Genomic DNA, 20,057 nt, shown 5'->3' with positions numbered 1-20,057 from the left:
TGGGTGGGAAACAAACGGTCCAGCCCCCCCCCCCCCCCCCCCCCTCCCCTCCACTCCCGACTCTCTGCGTGTGTGAGGGAGGAAGCCCAGCAGCCCCCACCTCACCCTCCCCAATGCCGAGCCACTCCTGGTGGTGGTGGCAGGGCCCGGTGCCCGCGACGCAGCGAGGTCAGAGCAATTCAGCGCTACTGATGTTGTCGGTCAAGGCCCTGCGTGGCGCTGCGTCGACGCCACCTGCGCAGCGGGCAGAGTGCGAGGCAGGGGCCGTGCTCTCGGGGGACTGCATCGGCGCCTTGCTGGACCGGCGTGTGTCGACGGCTGCCATGGCCCCACGCGAGGTGGGGCCTGTGTGACAGGGCCGTGGGTGGCAGCGTGGGGCGTTGGACCCCACGTTGTGTGGCAGAGAAGCGGACTCATGATTACGAAGCTAGGAAAAGCGGGCGTGTTCGTGTGTTTAGTACGTGAGGGGAGGGTGCGGGTGCAGGTGCGTGTTTGCGCGGCGGTGATTTGTTTTTTTTCCGTCGTTCATTGTTGAGTTGTTATCATGTCTCTCAAGCTTCTCTACCTCTCGCTATTATTGATGATGTCACACCAGCACGAGCACCAGCGCCCCCTGCCTCTCTACCCCCTTTTGCTTTACTCATTCTCTCGTGCGCTTGAAGAGTACCTCCTTGGTACCTCAGCGCAGTACACCTCAAGCACTTACAAACACACACACACACACGAAATAAAAACGAAGACATGCAGGCATTGCACAGAGGCAGACATGCAAGCAGGCTTCGTGCTTGCTGAACGCGGACGGCGGGTGAGGCGCTGATCGCTCGGCGCGTGTGTCCACGGCGCTCTTCGTTTGCTGTACCTTAGTGCCACTGCAGCCTCCGAGCTCGGCGACGTCGTTGACCCCGCGCCATCCTCTGTTGCGTGCGGCACGTAGTTCCGTTGCCTGGGTCGCATACCGCAGGTGCACACTCTCGCTTCTCTATCTTCGCATGCATGTGCCCCCGCTCTCTCCCTCTCCCCCCCCCCTCTTCTCGACTGCAGCCGTTGCGTACGAGACGACCATCGACACACGCGCACAGACCCAGTACCGCGTGTCGAAGTAGGCAGGCTAGAAAAGGAGGCGGTTGTCTTTGAAGAGGCGGCTTACTTTCCATCTTCGATCGTTCTTCCGTTCGACCGACTACGACGAGCAGCAGCATTGTCCGCCTCCCCCCTCCCTCCCTTCCCCGAGTCATGATGTCGCCACGCTCCGCTGCCCCGGCCTTGGCCTCGCCACGGCTCCGGTGTCGGTCATTGGGCCGCACTACGTTCTCTTCACGGGCCACAGCTGCCATGCTTTGCACTCTCATCGCTGCAGTGCTCATCTTGGTGGTCGCACCACCAGGAGCCCAGGCGGCTCCCGGGCCTTCCAGCTTCCGCTGCCTGCGGCCCTTCTCTGCTACGGGAACGTTCACGAACGTGGCCAAGGCGCACCCGACTCAGAACTGCGACTACTTTTATTTCAGTGTCGAAGACGCAAAAGCGGAGCTGAAGTGCGCGTCACCATCGGCTGCCACTACAGCGGTGTCGGACGAGATGTCCTGCAATGTGACGGTACGTATGTCGATGCGGCGGGCCTCAGACGTGGTGCCACGCCTGCAACGGCAGGTGGGCACCGACAAGGACTACTTTACGCATGAAGCGAGCACGGACTCCACTACAGCGTCGCCCACCCGTGTTGGTAACACGCGCGCGTCCGCAGTGCCGTTCCTGACAGAGGACGAGGACGTCTGGCGCTACGCCGTCTCGCTGAAGGCCAAGGGCGACTCCTCCATCCACTACAAGGGGTTCAACGGAGGCAACGGGTACAGCCTCTGCTGCGCTGCGCTGGAAGAGGCAGACTGCGCGTGGATGACCCCGCAGAAGGGTGACAAAGACCTCGACTGTGACGAGGACGTCGACGTTCGGTTTGCGCCACAGCGTGGCCGTGTGCTGCGGGGTTGCCCTTTACCATTTCCTGCACCGCGCAGCGCCGGCGACGGCGTCTTTGGCGCGTCGGCGGGTGCTCGTGTGCTGCTGACGGACCTGGACGAGGGGGAGGGCAGCGGCGTCTTCCATGCTGTCATCACGAAACCGCTGCACCGCTTTGTGGAGGGCCCGTGGGAGGTGATGGTGCAGATGTGGCGGCGACGCCAGCACATGCCGCGAGTCGGCAGAGAGGATTCCCTCTCCGTCCCTGCGGACCACAGCATCGAGGCCGAGGTGCTCGGCCGTATCATGGTTCCCTTCACGCTAAACTTGACCGAGCTGCAGAAGCAGGGCCGTATCACGCAAATGCCGAGCATGGCGCTAACCGTGGAAGACGTCGCAGATGTGGCGCAGGCGGCAGGTGAGAAAGCCGCCGACGAAGCTGGTGACCTGTGACGCCGCTGCGGCGACCCATAGTGGAGGGGCGCAGGTGTGTCCGTGTGTTTCTGCACGTCCATCTTGCGTGCACGCGTAAAGCGCTTTCGACGATGCTGCGGAGAATATCTCCTGGGCTCTCTCCCTCTCGATCGCTTCTGTTTTCTTCTTCGGTCCTATTCATTGTTGCGGACCAGTCATGCGCCCAGGCGCCGCCGCCCCCTCTCCCCAATGGCCTCCGGCCCTCGCTGTTGCACACGGGGCTGGGCTCATATCCTGGTCTCTCCTTGTCATCCGCACCTTCTGGAGTTCGTGTGTTTCTCATCCTCTCTCTCCAGCGCTACGTCGGCGTACGTGTGCTTCGTGTCGCCGGCTTCGTCCGTACCGCTCGTGCGCCTGTAATTCTTTTCCTCTCCCTATGGCCTTGGAGGGGTTTGGGACTCGTCGCGGACCCGATCCCAAGCATGTGCACCGTCTCGAGTAGCCGTTGTCTTTCCTATATCCATATCCATCGATGTGTATGTGAAGGAGCACATGCCAGGACCCGCGCGGGGGCAAAGGGTGATACACGCAGATGCCCCTTCTTGTTGCGCTGCTCTCTGCTCTCTGCTTTCTCTCTCTCTGCCTGTCTGTCTGTGTCTGGTGCCCTACCCATGCCCTCCCTTCCTGTTGCTGCGCGAAGCGGTGGTGAGCGCAAGGACGGACGCCGCTGCTATAGATACGTGATGTTGGTGGAGGGGGAGGGTAAGAACGGGAGCCTTGCACGCCAGCACAGCAAGCAACGGACGTACCGAAGACACTGTCGCTCCCCTCTCCATCGGCTCTGCGACTAGCTCATATCGCTTTCCACGTATTTCTCAACCCCTCCTCATCCCTCTCTTCCCTTCCTTTGGCATCTTCTCATCGCGGGGCGCTCTCCGCCACGCCAGTCCATTCTCCTGTCAAGCGAGCCGACGGCGCCCTCACTCGCTCGCAGTTCTTTGTGTCCTCTTGCTTTCGATTCTGCATCGCCATCCCTCTCGCCCTCCTCCACTGCTCTCCGCTTGCTGGCTTGGGGAAAAAGGGGTTGATGCTAGACGCTGAGTCAACATTTTCAGCTGTGTTGCGAGCTTCCCTGCCGGCTTTGTGCAGCTCGTCCTTCTGTGTGTCCCTCTCGACCCCTCCGCGTGCCGCCTCCAGTGCTACCCCCGGTATCATCATCAACGCTGCCCCTTCACCCCATCCCACCCCCAGCTCTTTGCTGCCTCCCTTCCCTTGTTCGCCTGTGCACCACTCCGGGCTCGGAGAGCAGCTCTCACCTCCACCATCCCGTTCTCTCCCGCCGCCGCACACGTTCGTCTCATGAGCCACGGCGGAGATAAGACACCCGGTGCCGCTACAGTGGCACCGCCGCCTGCACTCAGTGCAAACAAGAAGCACGACCGCAGCAGCGGCAGCTATGCCAAGAGTTACGGCCGTGAAAGCTATGAGAAACACAAGGCGAAGCAGGTGCGCTCCTTGCAGCCTCCTCAGGAACCGCTGAGGCAGGTCAACGCCAACGCTGCCGCGGTGCCTCTCAGCACCGAACCGTCCCTGCGGCCCTTCGCTCCACACGAGCCAGTTGGGCTGGAGTTGTCACTGCCTTCGTCGACGGACTTCGACGACGGCGAGGTTGAGGTGAGTCCACTCACAACGCCATCGCAGTCGTATGTTCCGAAGCATCGGCGCCGCCAGGGTGGCGATCACGTGCGCCCGTTGCAGCAGGATGTCGCAGCCGCAAAGGTGCTGCGGCACACTCCCCCTCTACCACATCAGTTACAACAGCATGCTGACCCGACCGCGCTGCCAGAGCATCGGCGCGTCGCCCTTTCCAAAGGCAGCGAAGAACTCCTACAGCATCATGCGACTGGAAAGGAGAACATGAGCATTGGCTCTCACGCGGCGCCGTCTCCTGCTGGTGCCACAGCCGCTTCAGCAACCTCGCTGCAGTCGGTGCCGAAGCCCGCGTCTTCTGCAGAAGTGAAGCAGCGCACTGTGAGCTCCGCGTTCCATCCGGCCACCTCTGCCGCCGCCGCCACGCCGGCCACCGACTTCCGTCGCACCGCCTCTGGCCACGTCCATCAGCGTCCGCTCTCTTTATCGGGTGCAGCCACTGCACCACGGCAATCGCCAGTCCCATCGACGCTCACGACGAGTGCCGGCCGACGCGGCGGCGCGACGGCTGCAAAAGTTCCACAAAAACGCATCGCCAGTGTCAAGTCACGACCGCTGACCACCGCGGCACGCAAACAGCCGCCGTCTCTGTCCAACGCTGAAGCAGAAACGGCGGAGAGACACGAGTCTCCTGCGCCGACCCCAACAGCGGCCGAGCGGGAGCGCTCGCCAGAGATGGACGCCGGGCTGCGATACCAGCTGTACCAGATGGAGTCGGTGCTCGACTATGTGGCAGAGGTGGCGACGGCGCTGGGCGAAAGACGCCGGTGCGCGGCGCCTCCGCAATCGACGAAGGGGTTCCGCGCCTCTGTCGTGCCCACTCGGCGCTGTGGTGGGACCAGCTCTTCCCCTGAGGCGCTGGACGGAAGCGATGTTGACTTGCCAGACCACTCTGTGCGTGTTTGCAGCAGCGGCGGCACCGTTGCTTTTCTGCCCGACATACACCAGGCCGCGAGCCGACTCCTCAGCGCCTTCACGAAGCTCGAGTACGTTCAGCTCAGCGAGGATGTGGATATGCCGCTTCTCGAGCGCGACGCCGTGGAGTACAGCGCGCGGCTACTGCGACTCGTCGACGGGGTAGAGCGGCAGCTGTCGCTGCACGAAGACACACTCGTTCGTCGAAGGCTTTCAGAGCGCCGCGACATCTTTCGCGCCATGCACCAGCTGGTGCACTTTATCGTCCGCATGACCCACGAAGTGGTACTGCTCCGTGACTTGGCCCTGCGCCACGACTTGGGTCAGGTTTTGGAGGCGTGGGGCAGCTTCAGAGCAGGTGTTGAGGCCCAGGCCCAGGCGGCTGCAGACGCCAGCGACATTTATACCCGTGACAAGTCTGAAGACGCCGCAGCGTCGTCGGCTCCGCCGTTGCTGCGGAAGCACCTCATCTTTCCAATCGCGATGATGCGAGGGAGCTCGTTCTTCGTGTGGTTGGAAGGGCGGTGGCTCCCAGCGATGCAGCAGTGGCGCAAGCTCGTCTTCGACGCACTCCAAGCGGCGAGCAGCGGCGACACTGAAGGCGCCATTCGCCGTTCGCGGCAGGAGGCGCTACGGATCGACGGCTTGGAGGAGATCCTGCGCCCTGGCGAGACCATCACCACCCTCCTCCGCGAGCAGGTGGAGCAGCCGATTGAGGAGCTTGGTAGAGCCTTTTCGATGAAACGAGCGGCCATGGCTGCACTGCGCGAAGTACTGGAGGGCGCCGAGGCCACCGACGGCACACTGAACACCGCGCACCTGTCGAAAGCACTCACAGCCGCTCAGGCCTTCATTGTGGTGCGTGGAGGGCGCGGCAGTGGAGTTGACGAGTTGGCTGCGAGTGTCGGTGGAGACAAGGAGGACGCCGAACTGGTGTGCCGCGCGGAAGAGCTCCTCGCACGTCTTGCCGAGGCAGATGTGCTTCACCGCGCCACCAAGGCCGCGCTGCAGCACCCTGCGCCGGAGCTGGTGACTGCGCTGGAACACATCACACGTGCCAACGAGCTGCTCCTTCTCTGGAGACGCGCGCGCGACGTGACGTCAGCTCAGACAGCTCTTGCTGCCGGTCGCGCAGCGCTGGACGCGTACATGCAGCGGCTACACAGCGGACGTCTCTCCGACAACACGAGCTCGCTGAGCTCAACGAACGGCGAGGTCTCGACTGGCAAGTGCATGACGCCGTCGCGCGTGAACGGCAGCTCCACTGCTGCGCCGGTGCCTTGGATCGGCGACGGCTTCCCGGCCTCCTTCGACGTCCGTTCCCTGTACGTGGCCCACACGCCAGGCGGCCCATGGTCGAAGGACCTTAGCATGGCGTACATGGAGCTCTGCGAAGTCTTTGGGACGCTGTACACCCAACGCCAGGCACGGCGGGATCTGGAGCTGGCGCTGGCCCGCCCTTCTGTGGACGATTACGGGGCGAGGCCCGCGGTCGCCCTTTCGCTCTCCCCGCAGGTGACACCCCGCCGCCCCACTCGCGATGCCCTGTCGCCGGCCGACACACTGCAAGTCAGCGACGACGGTGCTGACGCGCACTGCCGCAGCTTACCTTGCTCCACCGGTGGGACGGGAGAGACCCACGCCAGTGACGGCAGCACGCCACCTGCGCATAACGTGCCTAATGGTCCAAGCGCAGAGGAACTGCACCGGTGCATCCAGCAGGCCGAAGAGGCCGGCGTTGGCGGGCCGCTCGTCGAGGAAGCGCGCGCGCGGCTGCGTCTCCTGGACACGCTGCGGCTGAAGATTCACTTCGACGCCCAGACGCGTGTGCTGCCCGTCGCCGACGCAGCGCAGGCCTCATTTCACGACGTCTATAAGCAAATCCATGACTTCTGCCAGACGCAGCTGCAGCAGCCGCAGCGGGCCGCGGGGGCTGAGCGCCGACTGCGTATTCGCTACGAGGACACCGAAGGTGACTTCATCTCTCTCCTGGATCAGCAAGACTGGCACATGATGCTGAGCGAGTTGGCGCCGCGTGGGTGTGGTGGAGTCAAGATCGAGCTCTTCTGCGACTACCCCACGGTACCTGGCATGATGAACAACTCCATGGCTGTCCCGAACGGCGATGACGTGCCGCGCACCGGTGTTGAGTCGGAGCTGGCAAGCGGTGACTTTCAAACAGAGACCGCACCAGAGGCTAGCACACCAGCTGGCCCTGCTGCTGTAGTCGGGTCCGCCGCTGCCACGCCAGAGAAGCGGACGAATGTGTTTCAGCGCCTCGCGTCGGCGTCGAAAAGCTCTGCCGTGGCGCCAGCAGCCAGCGCGCAGCGCAAGCCGCGGATGCACCCTCATTCCCTCGGGGCTACGTCGCCGCATCGAGCACTTCTGCCGCCGCGCACTCGTGGCATCGGCTCTGGTGCAGTTCGCACTGTGTCCCCGCAGAAGGGCGGCGCAGCTTCTCGCGCCGCTGTCGGCGGTGGCTCTGCGCGCGGGAAGGACTCATCTTCCTCGGCTGCCACAGGCGCGGCGGCCCCGAAGACAGCGGCGCTCACCGCAGCGAACCTGCGGCGTAACCTGCTCTACCGGCAGGCGCCGCCCTGCCCTGAAGGCGCGGAGGCTGCGGTTCAGGAGGAGGTGCGGCGATCAGGTGGGCGATCTTCTAGCGATGGGGTGACCACTGTGGCCAGACCGGCAGCGGCAGAAGCCGATGGCTACAAAGCCGCAAGCACTGTAGCGCCGGCCTCAGCAGCTGCGGCTCACAACTCGGTGCGCAACGGCAACGCGAACGGTTACGGGGAGCGGGAAAGCAGCGCGGCGAACCTCAACCTCGACATGGCCCGGCGCTGGGAAATGCCGAGTGACGACGAGCTGCAGCTGCTGGAGATACAGACGCGCGCCTCCATGTCAACCGTGTGCCCCAGCCGATGCATCGAGATGCCCGAGTCCATGACGACGACGTCGCGGCCGACAGGGGTGCCCTCGAGAGCCGGGCCGCCGCGCAACACGTTCACTGCAACTTACTGCTCTCGCAAAGTAGAGCGCATCAGCGAGCGTGGCAGCGGCGGTGCCGACGAGGCGGTGAGCGACATCGGTGAGGTGAGCACGGCGCCGAAGAGGCGCCTCTCCCATTCGCCTTCTCGGCCGCCGCGCCGCTGGGCCTCTGACGCATTCTCCTTGGACGACGTTGAAACTGTGTGTAGCGAGCGATCGCGTCTGCCACAGCAGGCTTCTATGCCGAAGGGACCCACGTCTCTGCCACCGCGCCCCGTCCACGCCGGAGGTGGCGGTGGCACTCGCACGCCGCAGCGCGTTCGGCGCGGTGCTCGCAGCACGCCCACTCGCTCCACCCCGGACGCCGGTGACGACGACCGCGACGGCGGCCAGGGGGACGGCCCAAACGCGTCCGATGTGCTCTTTGAGGAGATGCAGCGCATGCGCGAGGCGAACACTCGGGCCATGGCGCAGCGCAAGTCATCATGGCACTGACGACAGTGTGTGGAGGACTGTCACGGCGCTCGCGCTGCTATGCGGACGACCACAAACACACAATCGTGTCAGGGTAGTGGAATGTCCTCGGTTTTCGTCGTTGTTGCTGCGTGCTCTCGTCGTGCTGGAATGCCGGGGATCATCTACGCACCTGCTCCATACACCACAACCACCACCCATGAACCCCGCCTCCGCGTTGTCCAGAAAGCTACTTGTCATCATCTCTATTTTCTTTCTTTTTCATCTCGGTGGTGCTCCCCTTCTCTCTTGCGTGGGTGGGTGTGTCTTGGTTCTCCACACCAACTCACCCACACACCCCTGCCCACCTTTGTTCTAGATGATAAGGCGTATGCGCGCTCGTTTCTTACCCCTTGCTCGCTTGTTTCACTTCTTGTAGACTCTTCACCCTCCTCCTTCCTCTCTCTTCTCTGGCTGGCACCACTGTCTGTGTGTGAGAGGTCTCGTCGTTCGCATCACCCCTCTCCCTCTCTTGCCGAGTATGCGCGAGTGCATTGTGCGCAGTGCGTGTGCGTTGTACGTCCTTCGTGTCTCACGTGATGGCTTCTCAGGCTGGGCGTGCCGCACCGCTCACTCGGTCGCTGTTGTTCTCTTGCTCGCTGGTTTTGGCACCCCACTCCCTCCTCATTCCCTACCTCCCTCCCTCCCCCTCCTCCATCCTGCTCTTCCTCCTCCTCCTTTGTATTTTGTGTACGCATGCGTCGCAGTTGCACTCACGAGCCCTCTTGTACGTCTCTCTCTCTTGTTTCTTTTTTTTTTCTTATCTTTGTTGGAGCGCGTGCGTGCGTGCATGTGAGGGGGGCTGCACGTGGCGTTCTCCGTTTCTCCCTGGCGCACTTCCGCCTCTCGCCACGGTCGCGCCGCGCACACATCACGAAAACGTTAAACAGGTCAAGTAGGGGTGGTTCGCGGCGGGTGGAAGGTGAAAACAACAACAGCAACGAACGGTGACAACGAAGAAACATGCAAGTAGCAGAGGGCGGCACGAGGCGGGTCCGCAGGGCCGGAGAAGACACGGCCCCGGTCAACTCCCTCTCTCCTCCCTCACCGGCACGCACACAGAGACGCGGATGTGGACGAGCCGCGCTGAGTCAGTGACGGCGCTTGGTACGATGTGTGCCGTGTGGGAGGGGGGAGAAGCCCATGATGTGCCGCACGCTCGAGCAGCTGAGCAGTCAGCGTGTCTACCTCAGCGCGATGTGTTTTTGTTTCTCCCTCCTGCTCTCCCCCTCCCCCACCCCTTCACTCTCCACCTTATTCGCCCTTTCTCTGCGGCTATCGTAGCTGTAGAACGTTGAGCACCTTTCCAGATTCGACGCACGCTGCCACAACTAGCCTTCTGCAGTGGCCTAGCACACACACGTACACACACCCGCATACGCGTGCCGGCATCGCCTGTAAGAGGAGAAAAAGGGAGATATTATCACTAGCTCCTCGGGAATCAACTAGGAATCGAGAAAACATACGTGAAGAGAGATGCCTGCTCTGTCTGCCGATGCGGCTGACACCATCAGCCTTGTCCGTCAGCTGCAGCTGCTCGACGACAACACGATCCGCCTGCTCGAGCAGCTCTTCACGAATCGGCTGAATGGAGAACTCGTGACGTCGCTCGTCGACGGCCGTGAGGAGTCGCTGGCGGTCGCGCTGTTCCGTCTCTGTGCCGGCACCCATGCCGAGCACATCCTAGGCTACTCCTTACGCTTCTTGGCGGACCTCGTGTACGCCGACCGCAAGATCGGCGCGCAGCTCGGCCGTGGCGATCTCGTCAAGGAGTTCGGCGGTCATCCGGCTTCTGTGCTGCTGCAAATCGCGTCGTCGCACAGCGAGAGTCTCGGCATCGCGAACCCCGCCATATACCTGGCCGCCACGGCGCTCCGCTACGGCGAGTACGAAGGCAATGAGACCGCCTTCAAGGACTTCTTTGCGCTGGCTCGCCACACCTTTGCCCCGGAAACGCTGCAGGTGACCGACGTCGCGTTCACCGTGCAGGCCTGTGTGCAGCTCGCGCGTCGCAAGGACTTTCGCCCGCTGTTCTTTCAGGCGAGCCTTGTCTCGTGCATTCCGCACCTGCTCACGGACATCGTGTCGAGCGACTCTGCTGGCATCATACAGGTCATCTACGAGACGCTGCTGCTTTCCTGGCTGCTGTCTTTCGAGTACGAGGGACTCGTACTGCTCGTGCGCGAGCGCATGATCCCGCAGCTGCACCGCGTTCTGCAGCGGGTGCAGAAGGAGAAGTGCGTGCGTGTGACGCTCATGACGCTGCTGAACATGGTGGAGGCGGAGCGGAAGTACATGAACAAGCTGCTGAACCCGTCGTCAGAGGAGTGGGTGGACAGCAGGATCTACCAGTTGGGTCGCCTGCACCAGAGCGAGACGCCGGGGCAGCAAATCAGCACCTTCAAGAAGGGCCCCTCGCTGGTGGCCGAGATGGTCAGCGTCGGCATGATAAAGACGCTCTCGCAGGTCTCCCGCCGCAAGTTTGGCGACGAGGACATCAACGCCATGGTGGATCAGCTGAACGCCGCCCTGGAGAAGTCGATGCAGGTGCTGACGAGTTTCTCACAGTATCGCGGCGAGGTGCTGAGCGGCGTGCTCGAGTGGACGCCCGTGCACACGAGCACCAAGTTCTGGAAGGAGAAGGCGGTGAATGTGGAGGACAACGGCTACGAGGTGCTGGTGGCGCTCGGCAAGGTGCTGCGCGAGTCGAAGGACGAGCTGACACTGGCGGTCGGCTGCCACGACCTGGGCGAGATCATCCGCTACCACCCCACCGGTCGCAACCTCCTCACGCTAGCCCCGATGGCGGGGGTGAAGGAGTGCGTGATGATGCTCATGTCCCACCCGAACCCGGACGTGGCGAAGGAGGCGCTGCTGTGCACGCAGAAGATAATGGTGCAGCGCTGGGAGTACATGCAGACGGCGTGAAGCGAGTAACTCTCCCATGCCTGTGCATGCGTGTGCACGTGCCAGGGCGTAACTCATGACCTTCTCTAGTGGCAGCCGTTGCTTGGTGCTTCCATCGACGGCTCTCGTCGACGGAAGGACTCTAATAGCAGTGAGGCAGATGCCACGATGGCCGCAGGTGGCGATGGTAGTGGTGCTGGCGCTCGCGGCAGCAGCCCCGCTGGATGGAGGGGGTGATGATGATGGATGGTCCTCACCACCTCGACCCTCATCCCTCCACCCCCTTTCTTTTTTTTTCGGCTCACCCCTTCCAGTTACGCCCGTCTCGATGTGATGTACGCGCGTTGAAGCCGATGCGACATCTCACGTGATTGCATGTTATTCTGTGTGCGTGTGTTGCTGATCGAACTCGGGACCGACCAACTCAGACACACGCCGTGCACAGAGAGGAGGAGGATATCACGCTCTCTGGCAAGCAGACTAGGGCGGAAAAGAATTCAAGCAACGCGTGTGCTGGGTGGTGCGCGTGTGCGCATGCTGGTTGCTGGAGACGAGAGGAAGGCGAGGCTTACGTCCTCTGTCCGGTGTGTGAGGGTGCCATGGGTGGTGGGGTGGGGGCGGCAGGCATACTCCACCGCCCGTCCCCGTTCACCTCCCTTTACCCCTTCCCACAGGTGTCATCAGCGCCGCTATTCGCCGTCCAATCTTCCTCTCTCCGCTCGGTTTCACGGGCCCTCCTGCTGGCCGCTCGATTTCTGTGTCTGCGTGTGCTGTGCCATAGTGTCGTCTGTTGAGCGAAGCCGCCCCCCCCCCTCAACCCAAATATATATATATATATATATGTATGAGAAGGATAACGCTAACAACGCAACGGGCGTCATCAGGGGCGAATTTGCCGGCGGAGCCGCGGGGTGCTAGCGTTATCGTCTCTGCCAGTGCGTGCGTGTGTGTGTGCCTCGTGTGGACAAGGTTCACCGCTACGTTGGACTTGCCGATCATCGCTATCCTTCCACCCATCCCCGCTCCTCTGTACTCGGCCCTGTCGGCTGCGCGCGATGCCTCAACTCAAACGCCGCTCCCTCACCCCCCTCGCGCGCTTTACGGGAATCATCGATCCGCCATGCGACGTCATGGAAGCCGCAGTTTTCCGCCGTCTCTCTATTCTCCCATGAGACCTCGGTGCCATGGCGGCATTGCAGGACGATGCACAGCAACGACCACAACTTCTGTCTCCTCTGCGAGCAGGAAGAGGTTCATAGGCGTGCATCCGCTTGCCACCCCGTGGCCGCACCCTTTGGGTGATCTCAAGATCATGGACAACTCTCACTGTCCCCCTCTTCTCGGTCTCCTCTCTCTCCCTGCACTCTTCCGAGAAGAGCACACAGAGGGAGGCCCATCCAGGGAGCAAGGCCAGAGGCCGTCATCACTGTCACGAGGTGGCGGTTATTGAGTTCTTGCGAGAAGCATATCTCAGTCTCAAGTAGAGGGCAAACATTTTAGTTTGAGGGGATTTGGGGGGGGGGGGCAACGGCTTGCGCCGTAAGCCGGAGGAGCTCGGATAGCCAGTGGCAGAGGGAGGACGTGGGGTCGCTGACGCCATGTGTAAGGCTCTTCGCGGAACCCCTGCCTCCTCCTCTCTGCCTTGGCCGTGGGTGGCGCCCCTTCTCACATCTCAGCCAGTTCCGCGGGCGAAGCAGCGGACTCGAACACGGCTCGGTGCCGCCACGCCTCAATCGAACTTGCGAGAGCCGCTGATGCTAATCAGTAGTAGAGCACGCGTGTACCCGTCTGGGTGTGGAGGAGACGAGGGCTGGCATGCATGCGAACTCCGTTTCGTTGTGCCTTCTCCGCCGCAGTAGTTCCTGCTGCTGCTGCTGCATGCGACTCTTCTCTCCTCCCTGTTCAGTGGCCAGCTCTCGTTCTGGGAAAGGGGGATGGAGATGGCACAAGCAGAGAAGCTCTCGATGATGTGCCGACGATGAGAGCATGGCAAAAGAACGTTCATCGCCAGGTCTGTGTGTGTGTGGGTGGGTGGGTGGGTGGGTATGGCGGCGGTGCTGGCGCGCGAGAACATTGAGTTCTGCTCTCTTTGCGTTTCTTCTTCGAAAATAAAAATAAAACATGTGCACGCACTTGCCGGTTAGCAGCGGGGAGTTGAGGGAGGAGGCGGTTGTGGATCCGATCCGCTGCGGTCCTTTCCTCCCTCACCGCGCCTGTCGGCTCCGGGTGCCCCCGTCGCAGTTGTTGGGCTCCCTTCGCTCTTGTTGTTTTTCTCGTGTTGCGTCTCCAAGCGAATGCGAAGCGTGTGGCGATGTGCCGGTGGGCAGTGTGCGCGTCTGTACACGCTTGGCGAAAAGCGAAAGGGAAGAAGAAGGGAGTCAGTCAAGGCTCGTGTCGCACGAATATCGCGACGGCACGCATGCCTTTCAAGGTGCGTGCATGCCCACCAATATGTATATATATATATATATATGTGGGCATGTTTCATGATGGTCGCTTCCCTCCTTTTCTGGCCAGGTCATTCTCTGTGGCGCACACATCAATGCACTCCCGATCTCTCTTTTCCCTTTTTCTCTGCTTTTTTTCCTTTTGTATTGTTGCTCCTGCATGTTTGCGTGCGTGCCTTACCCGACACCACCCTCTCACCCCCTCCCCCGCCGACACACACACACACACACACACTTCCCGCCACCGCTATCACCGGCCAGTCGCTTCGTACCTCAGGGAGTGTACGAATTCAATCAAAGAAACGAAGGGAAGGGAGAGAGGGGGAGAAAGCTGCACCGAGTTCCGCGCTCTCTCTCATTACACCTCCTACATCATCAGCACACGCAAATCATCCTTTCCATCTCGCTTTTCGCACACGCTGGCACCCTTCTACCCATCCACCACCACCACCACCCTGTCGCTGCCTATCCCTGCGCTTCCTCCGTAGGTAAGGTTCACCGCTGCGTCAAACTGCGGCGCTGCCACTTCTGCCGCACATACAGGGCCCTCCCCACGTGACTGCCTGGGCGTGACCTCGACGGAGGGGGCAGGGCCGCGAAGTCTTGCCCAGAAAACCGAAGCGAACGGAGGCGAGAGCGAGCGAGAGGTGCTAGCATAGACACGAGCGCGGGCGCACACCGGCAGACGGCGAGAGCGAACAGGAAAGGCGGCGGCCATTACTTTGTTCCCGTCGCTCTTCGCACGCTCCTCTTCTGCTGCCTAGAGAGAGACCCGCGAAGAAAAGAGGGAGGGCCGCGGTCCAGAGGCGTCAGACCTGCATCGGTATTGCTTTTTCTATAGACATACACACACGTGCACACACGCACAATGCCGCCGAGGAGGCGCAGCGCTCGTAAAGCCGGCAGCGCGGCGACGAAGCGGCATGCCGACGGGGCGCCAGTACGTGTGAAGAAAGAGCTCAGAGACGAGGAGGCGGAGGCGGCGGACGACGTGCACGCAGAGGAGAAGCATGTGGCGATGGTGACCGAACAGTCACATCGAGAAGAAGAGTGTAGACAAGCGGAGGACCGGCTTGAGGACGCCGGCGAGGTCAATGGCGAAGCCGCACCAGGGTCTCGCGAAGGCTCGCAAGAAGCGCGCGAGGACGAGGCAGCCCAGAGGGAGGAAAGACATGGTGCCCAAGACGGCGGTGAAAGGGATGGCAGCACCTCGTCCTCGTCCTCGTCCTCTTCCTCGGCCGCACGACTGTCGACCTACACACCACCGCGCCTCCCGTCGACTCGGACGAGCGGGACGGAGCTGGAGCTCATTCAACCCGCCATGACAACCACGCATCCGTCGCCTCAGGCGTCTGCGCGATGCGACAGCGACGCTGGCGACCTCACGCCCCACTCGCGCCTCGTCATCCGCGACATTGACGTGGAGAACTTCAAGTCCTACTACGGCACCCACCGTATCGGGCCGTTCCACAAGACGTTCACGGCGGTGATCGGCCCGAACGGGTCTGGCAAGTCGAACGTCATTGACTCCATGCTTTTTGTCTTCGGCCGGAATGCGAAGAAGATCCGGCTGGAGAAACTGGCGGAGGTGATCCACAACTCCGCCGCTCACCCGCGCCTGTTCTACGCATCCGTGACCGTGAACTTCATTCGCCTGCTAGAGACCGCCGCCGAGGAGAAGGACTCGGAGCAGCGGCAGGAGGTCGCCGGCAGCGGGCTGAGCATCAAGCGGGAGGTGTTTCGCACCGGCGCGTCTCAGTACTACATCGACGGGGTCCGCCGCACGCAGAAAGAGGTTATGGAGTGCCTCATCAGCCAAGGCGTCGACCTGGACCACAATCGCTTCCTGATTCTGCAAGGCGAGGTGGAGCAGATCGCGCTCATGAAGCCCAAGGCAGAGAAGGAAGGCGAGGAGGGCCTGCTGGAGTACCTCGATGACCTCATCGGCACCGGCCAGTTTGTGGGCCGAATTTCGGACATGACGGCCGCCGCCGAGACGGCGCAGCTCGCCCGGCTCGAGGCGCTGGACAAAGAACGTAAGCTCAAGGCGGAGCGCGAGGCGCTGGACGAGGCCAAGAACTCAACGCTGTCCTTTGTCACGAAGGACAACCAACTCCAGAAGACGCTCATCGTCATGTGCCAGCTGCGCATGCGCGGCATTGAAGAGAGACTGGAGGAGCCGCGGCGGCTGTTGACGGAGATCGACGAGCGCATCAGGTCGATGGAGGAAGAGGTTGTTCACCGGCGGGAGGAAAAAGCGCAGGCCGAGGAGGCGTTTGCCACGGCGAAGAAGCACGTCGCCGAGGCGCAGCGGGTCCGCGACGCGGTCCGGGCTCGCCGGCAATCGGCCGAGGCTCACCTGGAACAGGTTAAGTCCGGTGCCGATCAGGAGGAGAAGGCGCGTAAGAAAGTGGCAGACCAGCTGCGCAAGGCCAAGGAGGAGCTGCAGCGGGCGGTTGTTCATCAGCAGGACGCCGAACGTGAGGCGGCGATTCACCAGCAGAACCACAACGAGGCAGTCGAGGCCGTAGCGACACTGCAGCTAGAGCACGACACGCTCGCTGAGGAGCTGCTGCCAAGGCTGCGCCCCCTTCGCCAGCAGTTGGAGGAGAAGAAAAAGCATCGTGCCCCATACGAGCGCGCCGTGACGGAGGCCAAGGAGCAGCTGCGCACCGTGCAAAGCCGGCTTGGTGGGCTGGCGGATAGCGCCGCAAAAAAGGAGCAGCAGGTGAACGACTTGGCGGCGTTGATGGCGCGCAACACGGCTCGCGTGGCGGAGCTGGAGCGGCTGCTTCGCGATTCCGACCGCAAGGACTTGCAGGAGGAGGTACTTCGGGTGCAGGATCAAATCGGCGAGAGCGCGCGCCGTAAGTATGCCATCAACAACTCCATCCAAGAGCTGAAGAACGCCTACCGCGACGGCGAGGCTGACGACCGCGCGATGGAGTTCTTGCTGGCCCAGCGCTCCCTCAAGGGCTACTATGGCACGCTGCGCCAGCTCGGCCGTATCGACGACCAGTATGACATCGCAGCCGGCGTTGCCAGCAGCGCATGGGGCTTCCACGTTGTCGAGGACCGCCAGACAGCGACGGAGGCGCTGATGCTGCTCAAGCAGAACAACATCGGCCGTGCCACAATGATGGTGGTGAGCGAGGTGGAGCGGGAAGTGGGGTCGCGAATGGCGAAGCCGTTCCAGTGCCCGAATCCGAAGGCGCGCCGCCTCTTCGACCTCATCCAGCCAACCAACCCAAAGTTCCGCTCCGTCTTCTACCAAGCCGTGCGTGACACCCTTGTCGTTGAGACACTGACAGAGGCGCGCGAAACGGCCTTCGGCGGCGGCGGCGGCGGCGGCGGGCGCGACGCGATGGCCACAGGGACCCCATCCTTGTCCACAGGGGGCGCAGCGAGCCAGCAGCGGCATCGCGTCGTCACCGTCAAAGGCGAGCTGGTCGAGCCGAGCGGCACGATTACGGGCGGCGGGGCGGCACCCCGCGGCGCGAAGCTGAAGGCCGCTCGCTCGCCACAAGACAAACAGTCCATCAAGGAGGAACTGCAGCGCCTGCAGCAGGACCTGGTTCAGGCCGCCGAGGAGGAGCGTGCGCTGAACGTACGATTGCACCAGCTGCACGAGCAGGAGTCTCACGTATACCCAGAGCAGCGACGCAAGCTGCGGCACGAACTGACCACTCTCGTCGCGAAGGCCGACGCTGATGCTGCGCGTCTTGCATCGCTGCACAGCGAGCTTGCCCAGTCCACGCAGGAACTGGAGGTTAACCGAGAGCGGCACGAGCAAGCTGTGCGCGACTGCGAGACAGCGCTGCAGAAGGCGGAGAAGGCCTACATTACCCACCACGCGGACGTCGAGGCGTTGGAGGCGCAGGTGGATGAGGCAGGCGGTGCGCGCTTTAAGGCAGTGGCTGCGTCTCTCACGGCGCAGCAGGAGCGCGCCGACGCCGAGGAGGCGAGCCTGCGGGCGTGCCGCAGACAAGCACAGAAACACCGAGCTACGCAAGAGCGCAAGGCCGCCGACATAGCCGACTACGAGCAGCAACTGGAGAAGCTCAAAGAAGAAGCGCAGGACAACGTAGAGGCGCAGGTGAGGGCGTGTGTGGAGGTGCTGGAGGGGCTCTTGAGGGAGCTAAACGGTGCTGAGGCACAGCTGGCGAAGGCGCAGACGGCCGCTGAGGACGCGCGCGCCGCTGTGCCGGTGGCCAACGGCGCTGCTCTGAATGCCCAGAAGAAGCTGGACGATGAGCAGCGCTATCGGCAGACGGAGGCTGCTAAGATCGCGGACGCGCTGCAGGAGTTGTCGAAGTTTCAGCAGAAAATCGAAGGCTGCGAGGAGAAGATCCGCGAGAACGTCGAGCTGTATGGCAAGGAAACGCTCGGACAGGGCGACGCCGAGGATGAAGAGGGCCAGACCGCTGAGGTGGATGACGAGGACGGTGACGATGACGACGAAGACGACGGTGAGGATGAGAGCAAACCAGTGCACGGTCAGAAGCGTGCTCGTGCGCGTCCTGGTCGCCGTGGCGATGACGCTGCGTTGCACGCGTCGTCCGCCCGCGGCTCCTCTGCACTCGTGTCGTCGCCGCCGGCCAAGCGAGCGCATGTGGAGCGGCGTCACGCGACGTTCCGGCTCACTCCAGAGGAGCTGGATGGCTGCGACTATGACCGCTCGGTGCACCTCGCCAAAGCCCTCAGCGAGGAGACAAAACGGCTGCACAGCGAGATCGACTTCCGCGCCGTTGCTCTGTGGCGTGAGCGCGACGTCGCGCATCGTGAAGCGAAGGCCATTTACGAAGCGAAGAAGCTTCTCTCCGACGAGGCGGAGCGCGAGCTGCAGACGCTCAAGGACACGCGCCGCCAGGCCTTCATGCACACCTTCGAGCACATCCGACAGCGACTCAAGGAGGTGTATCAGCTTCTCACGCACGGCGGCGACGCCGACATGGAGCTGGTCGATGTGAATGACCCGTTTGAGGGCATCAACTTTGTGGTGCGCCCACCGAAGAAGTCGTGGAAGCAAATCTCGAACCTGTCCGGCGGCGAGAAAACGTTGTCTAGCCTCGCTCTCATCTTCTCTCTGCACCACATCAAGCCCACGCCGATCTACGTGATGGACGAGATCGACGCGGCGCTCGACTTCCGCAACGTGTCCATTGTGGCGAACTACGTGCTGCGCCAGGCCCGCGGTGCGCAGTTCATCATCATCTCCCTCCGCAACAACATGTTTGAGGAGGCTCACCAGCTGGTCGGCGTGTGCAAGGTGAACGACACTACCTCCACGCTCGTGCTGATGCCGCGCAGCTTCCGGCGACTGGTCGGCATACAACTCGCTGAGGCAGCATCGGAGCAGCGGCGGAAACGTAGTGAGCGCCGTCACAGTCGCCACCAGCTCGGAGAAGCAGGGGTAGCGGGAAACGCCGATGGCGGCGACGTGGACGTTCACGCACGCAGCCCGCGCACCTCCGTTGCCCATCAGTCGCACACGCCGTCCAGCGGGGCTCGGCCGACCGTCGGTGACGCGTCCCCAATGTCGACCTCCACATGGCCCCGCTCCTCTGGTGACATCGACGGCACGCGCGACTCGCGCAAGAGCGTTCGCTTTGCTGGCCTCAGCAGCGTGGCAGCGGTGGCAGCGGACGATAATGCGTACGCGGTGCCATAGACGCGCGTCTGTCATCGCGGCTGGCAATCCCTTAATCTCGCTCATAGAAGGGTAACGGAGAGAGGTATGGCGCATGCAGGTGCGCGCGCGCGCGCGGATGCGCGTATAAATGTGTCTCTCTCTTTCAATATATATATATATATATATATGTGTGTGTGTGTGTTGTGCGTGCTTGTAGATCTTCAACTTCCTTTCGCGTGTGTTTCGGTTGTTTTGTAAACGTGCATCCGTTTCTCTGCCACACAGCGCGGGGTCCAACGCCCCACGCTGCCACCCACGGCCCTGTCCACACAGGCCCCACCTCGCGTGGGACCATGGCAGCCGTCGACACACGCCGGTCCAGCAAGGCGCCGATGCAGTCGCCTGAGAGCACGGCCCCTGCCTCGCACTCTGCCCGCTGCGCAGGTGGCGTCGACGCAGCGCCACGCAGGGCCTTGACCGACAACATCAGTAGCGCTGAATTGCTCTGACCTCGCTGCGTCGCGGGCACCGGGCCCTGCCACCACCACCAGGAGTGGCTCGGCATTGGGGAGGGTGAG

General features: G+C 62.5%; 4 protein-coding genes across 4 annotated transcripts; all 4 read left to right on the top strand.

Moving 5' to 3' along the window:
* Nucleotides 1-1,332: 1,332 nt before the first annotated feature.
* Nucleotides 1,333-2,403, top strand: LDBPK_211610 (hypothetical protein, conserved; the record flags this gene model as incomplete). The annotated part of the gene is made up of 1 exon (XM_003860630.1): nucleotides 1,333-2,403. One exon carries the CDS (start codon nucleotides 1,333-1,335, stop codon nucleotides 2,401-2,403), a length of 1,071 nt encoding a protein of 356 aa, XP_003860678.1.
* Nucleotides 2,404-3,723: 1,320 nt separating this feature from the next.
* LDBPK_211600 (hypothetical protein, conserved) lies at nucleotides 3,724-8,475 on the top strand (the record flags this gene model as incomplete). The annotated part of the gene is made up of 1 exon (XM_003860629.1): nucleotides 3,724-8,475. The coding sequence occupies one exon, from the start codon at nucleotides 3,724-3,726 to the stop codon at nucleotides 8,473-8,475; it is 4,752 nt and encodes a 1,583-aa protein (XP_003860677.1).
* Nucleotides 8,476-9,969: 1,494 nt separating this feature from the next.
* On the top strand, nucleotides 9,970-11,421 carry LDBPK_211590 (ATP synthase, putative; the record flags this gene model as incomplete). Its single annotated transcript, XM_003860628.1, has 1 exon — nucleotides 9,970-11,421. One exon carries the CDS (start codon nucleotides 9,970-9,972, stop codon nucleotides 11,419-11,421), a length of 1,452 nt encoding a protein of 483 aa, XP_003860676.1.
* Nucleotides 11,422-14,715: 3,294 nt separating this feature from the next.
* On the top strand, nucleotides 14,716-19,518 carry LDBPK_211580 (hypothetical protein, conserved; the record flags this gene model as incomplete). Its single annotated transcript, XM_003860627.1, has 1 exon — nucleotides 14,716-19,518. The coding sequence occupies one exon, from the start codon at nucleotides 14,716-14,718 to the stop codon at nucleotides 19,516-19,518; it is 4,803 nt and encodes a 1,600-aa protein (XP_003860675.1).
* Between the last annotated feature and the right edge of the window lie 539 nt (nucleotides 19,519-20,057).

The sequence above is a fragment of the Leishmania donovani genome, chromosome 21, assembly GCF_000227135.1.
Source record: "Leishmania donovani BPK282A1 complete genome, chromosome 21".
NCBI lineage: Eukaryota > Euglenozoa > Kinetoplastea > Trypanosomatida > Trypanosomatidae > Leishmania > Leishmania donovani.
Note: the sequence above shows the minus strand (reverse complement) of the source record. Positions and strands in the feature narration are given on the sequence as shown.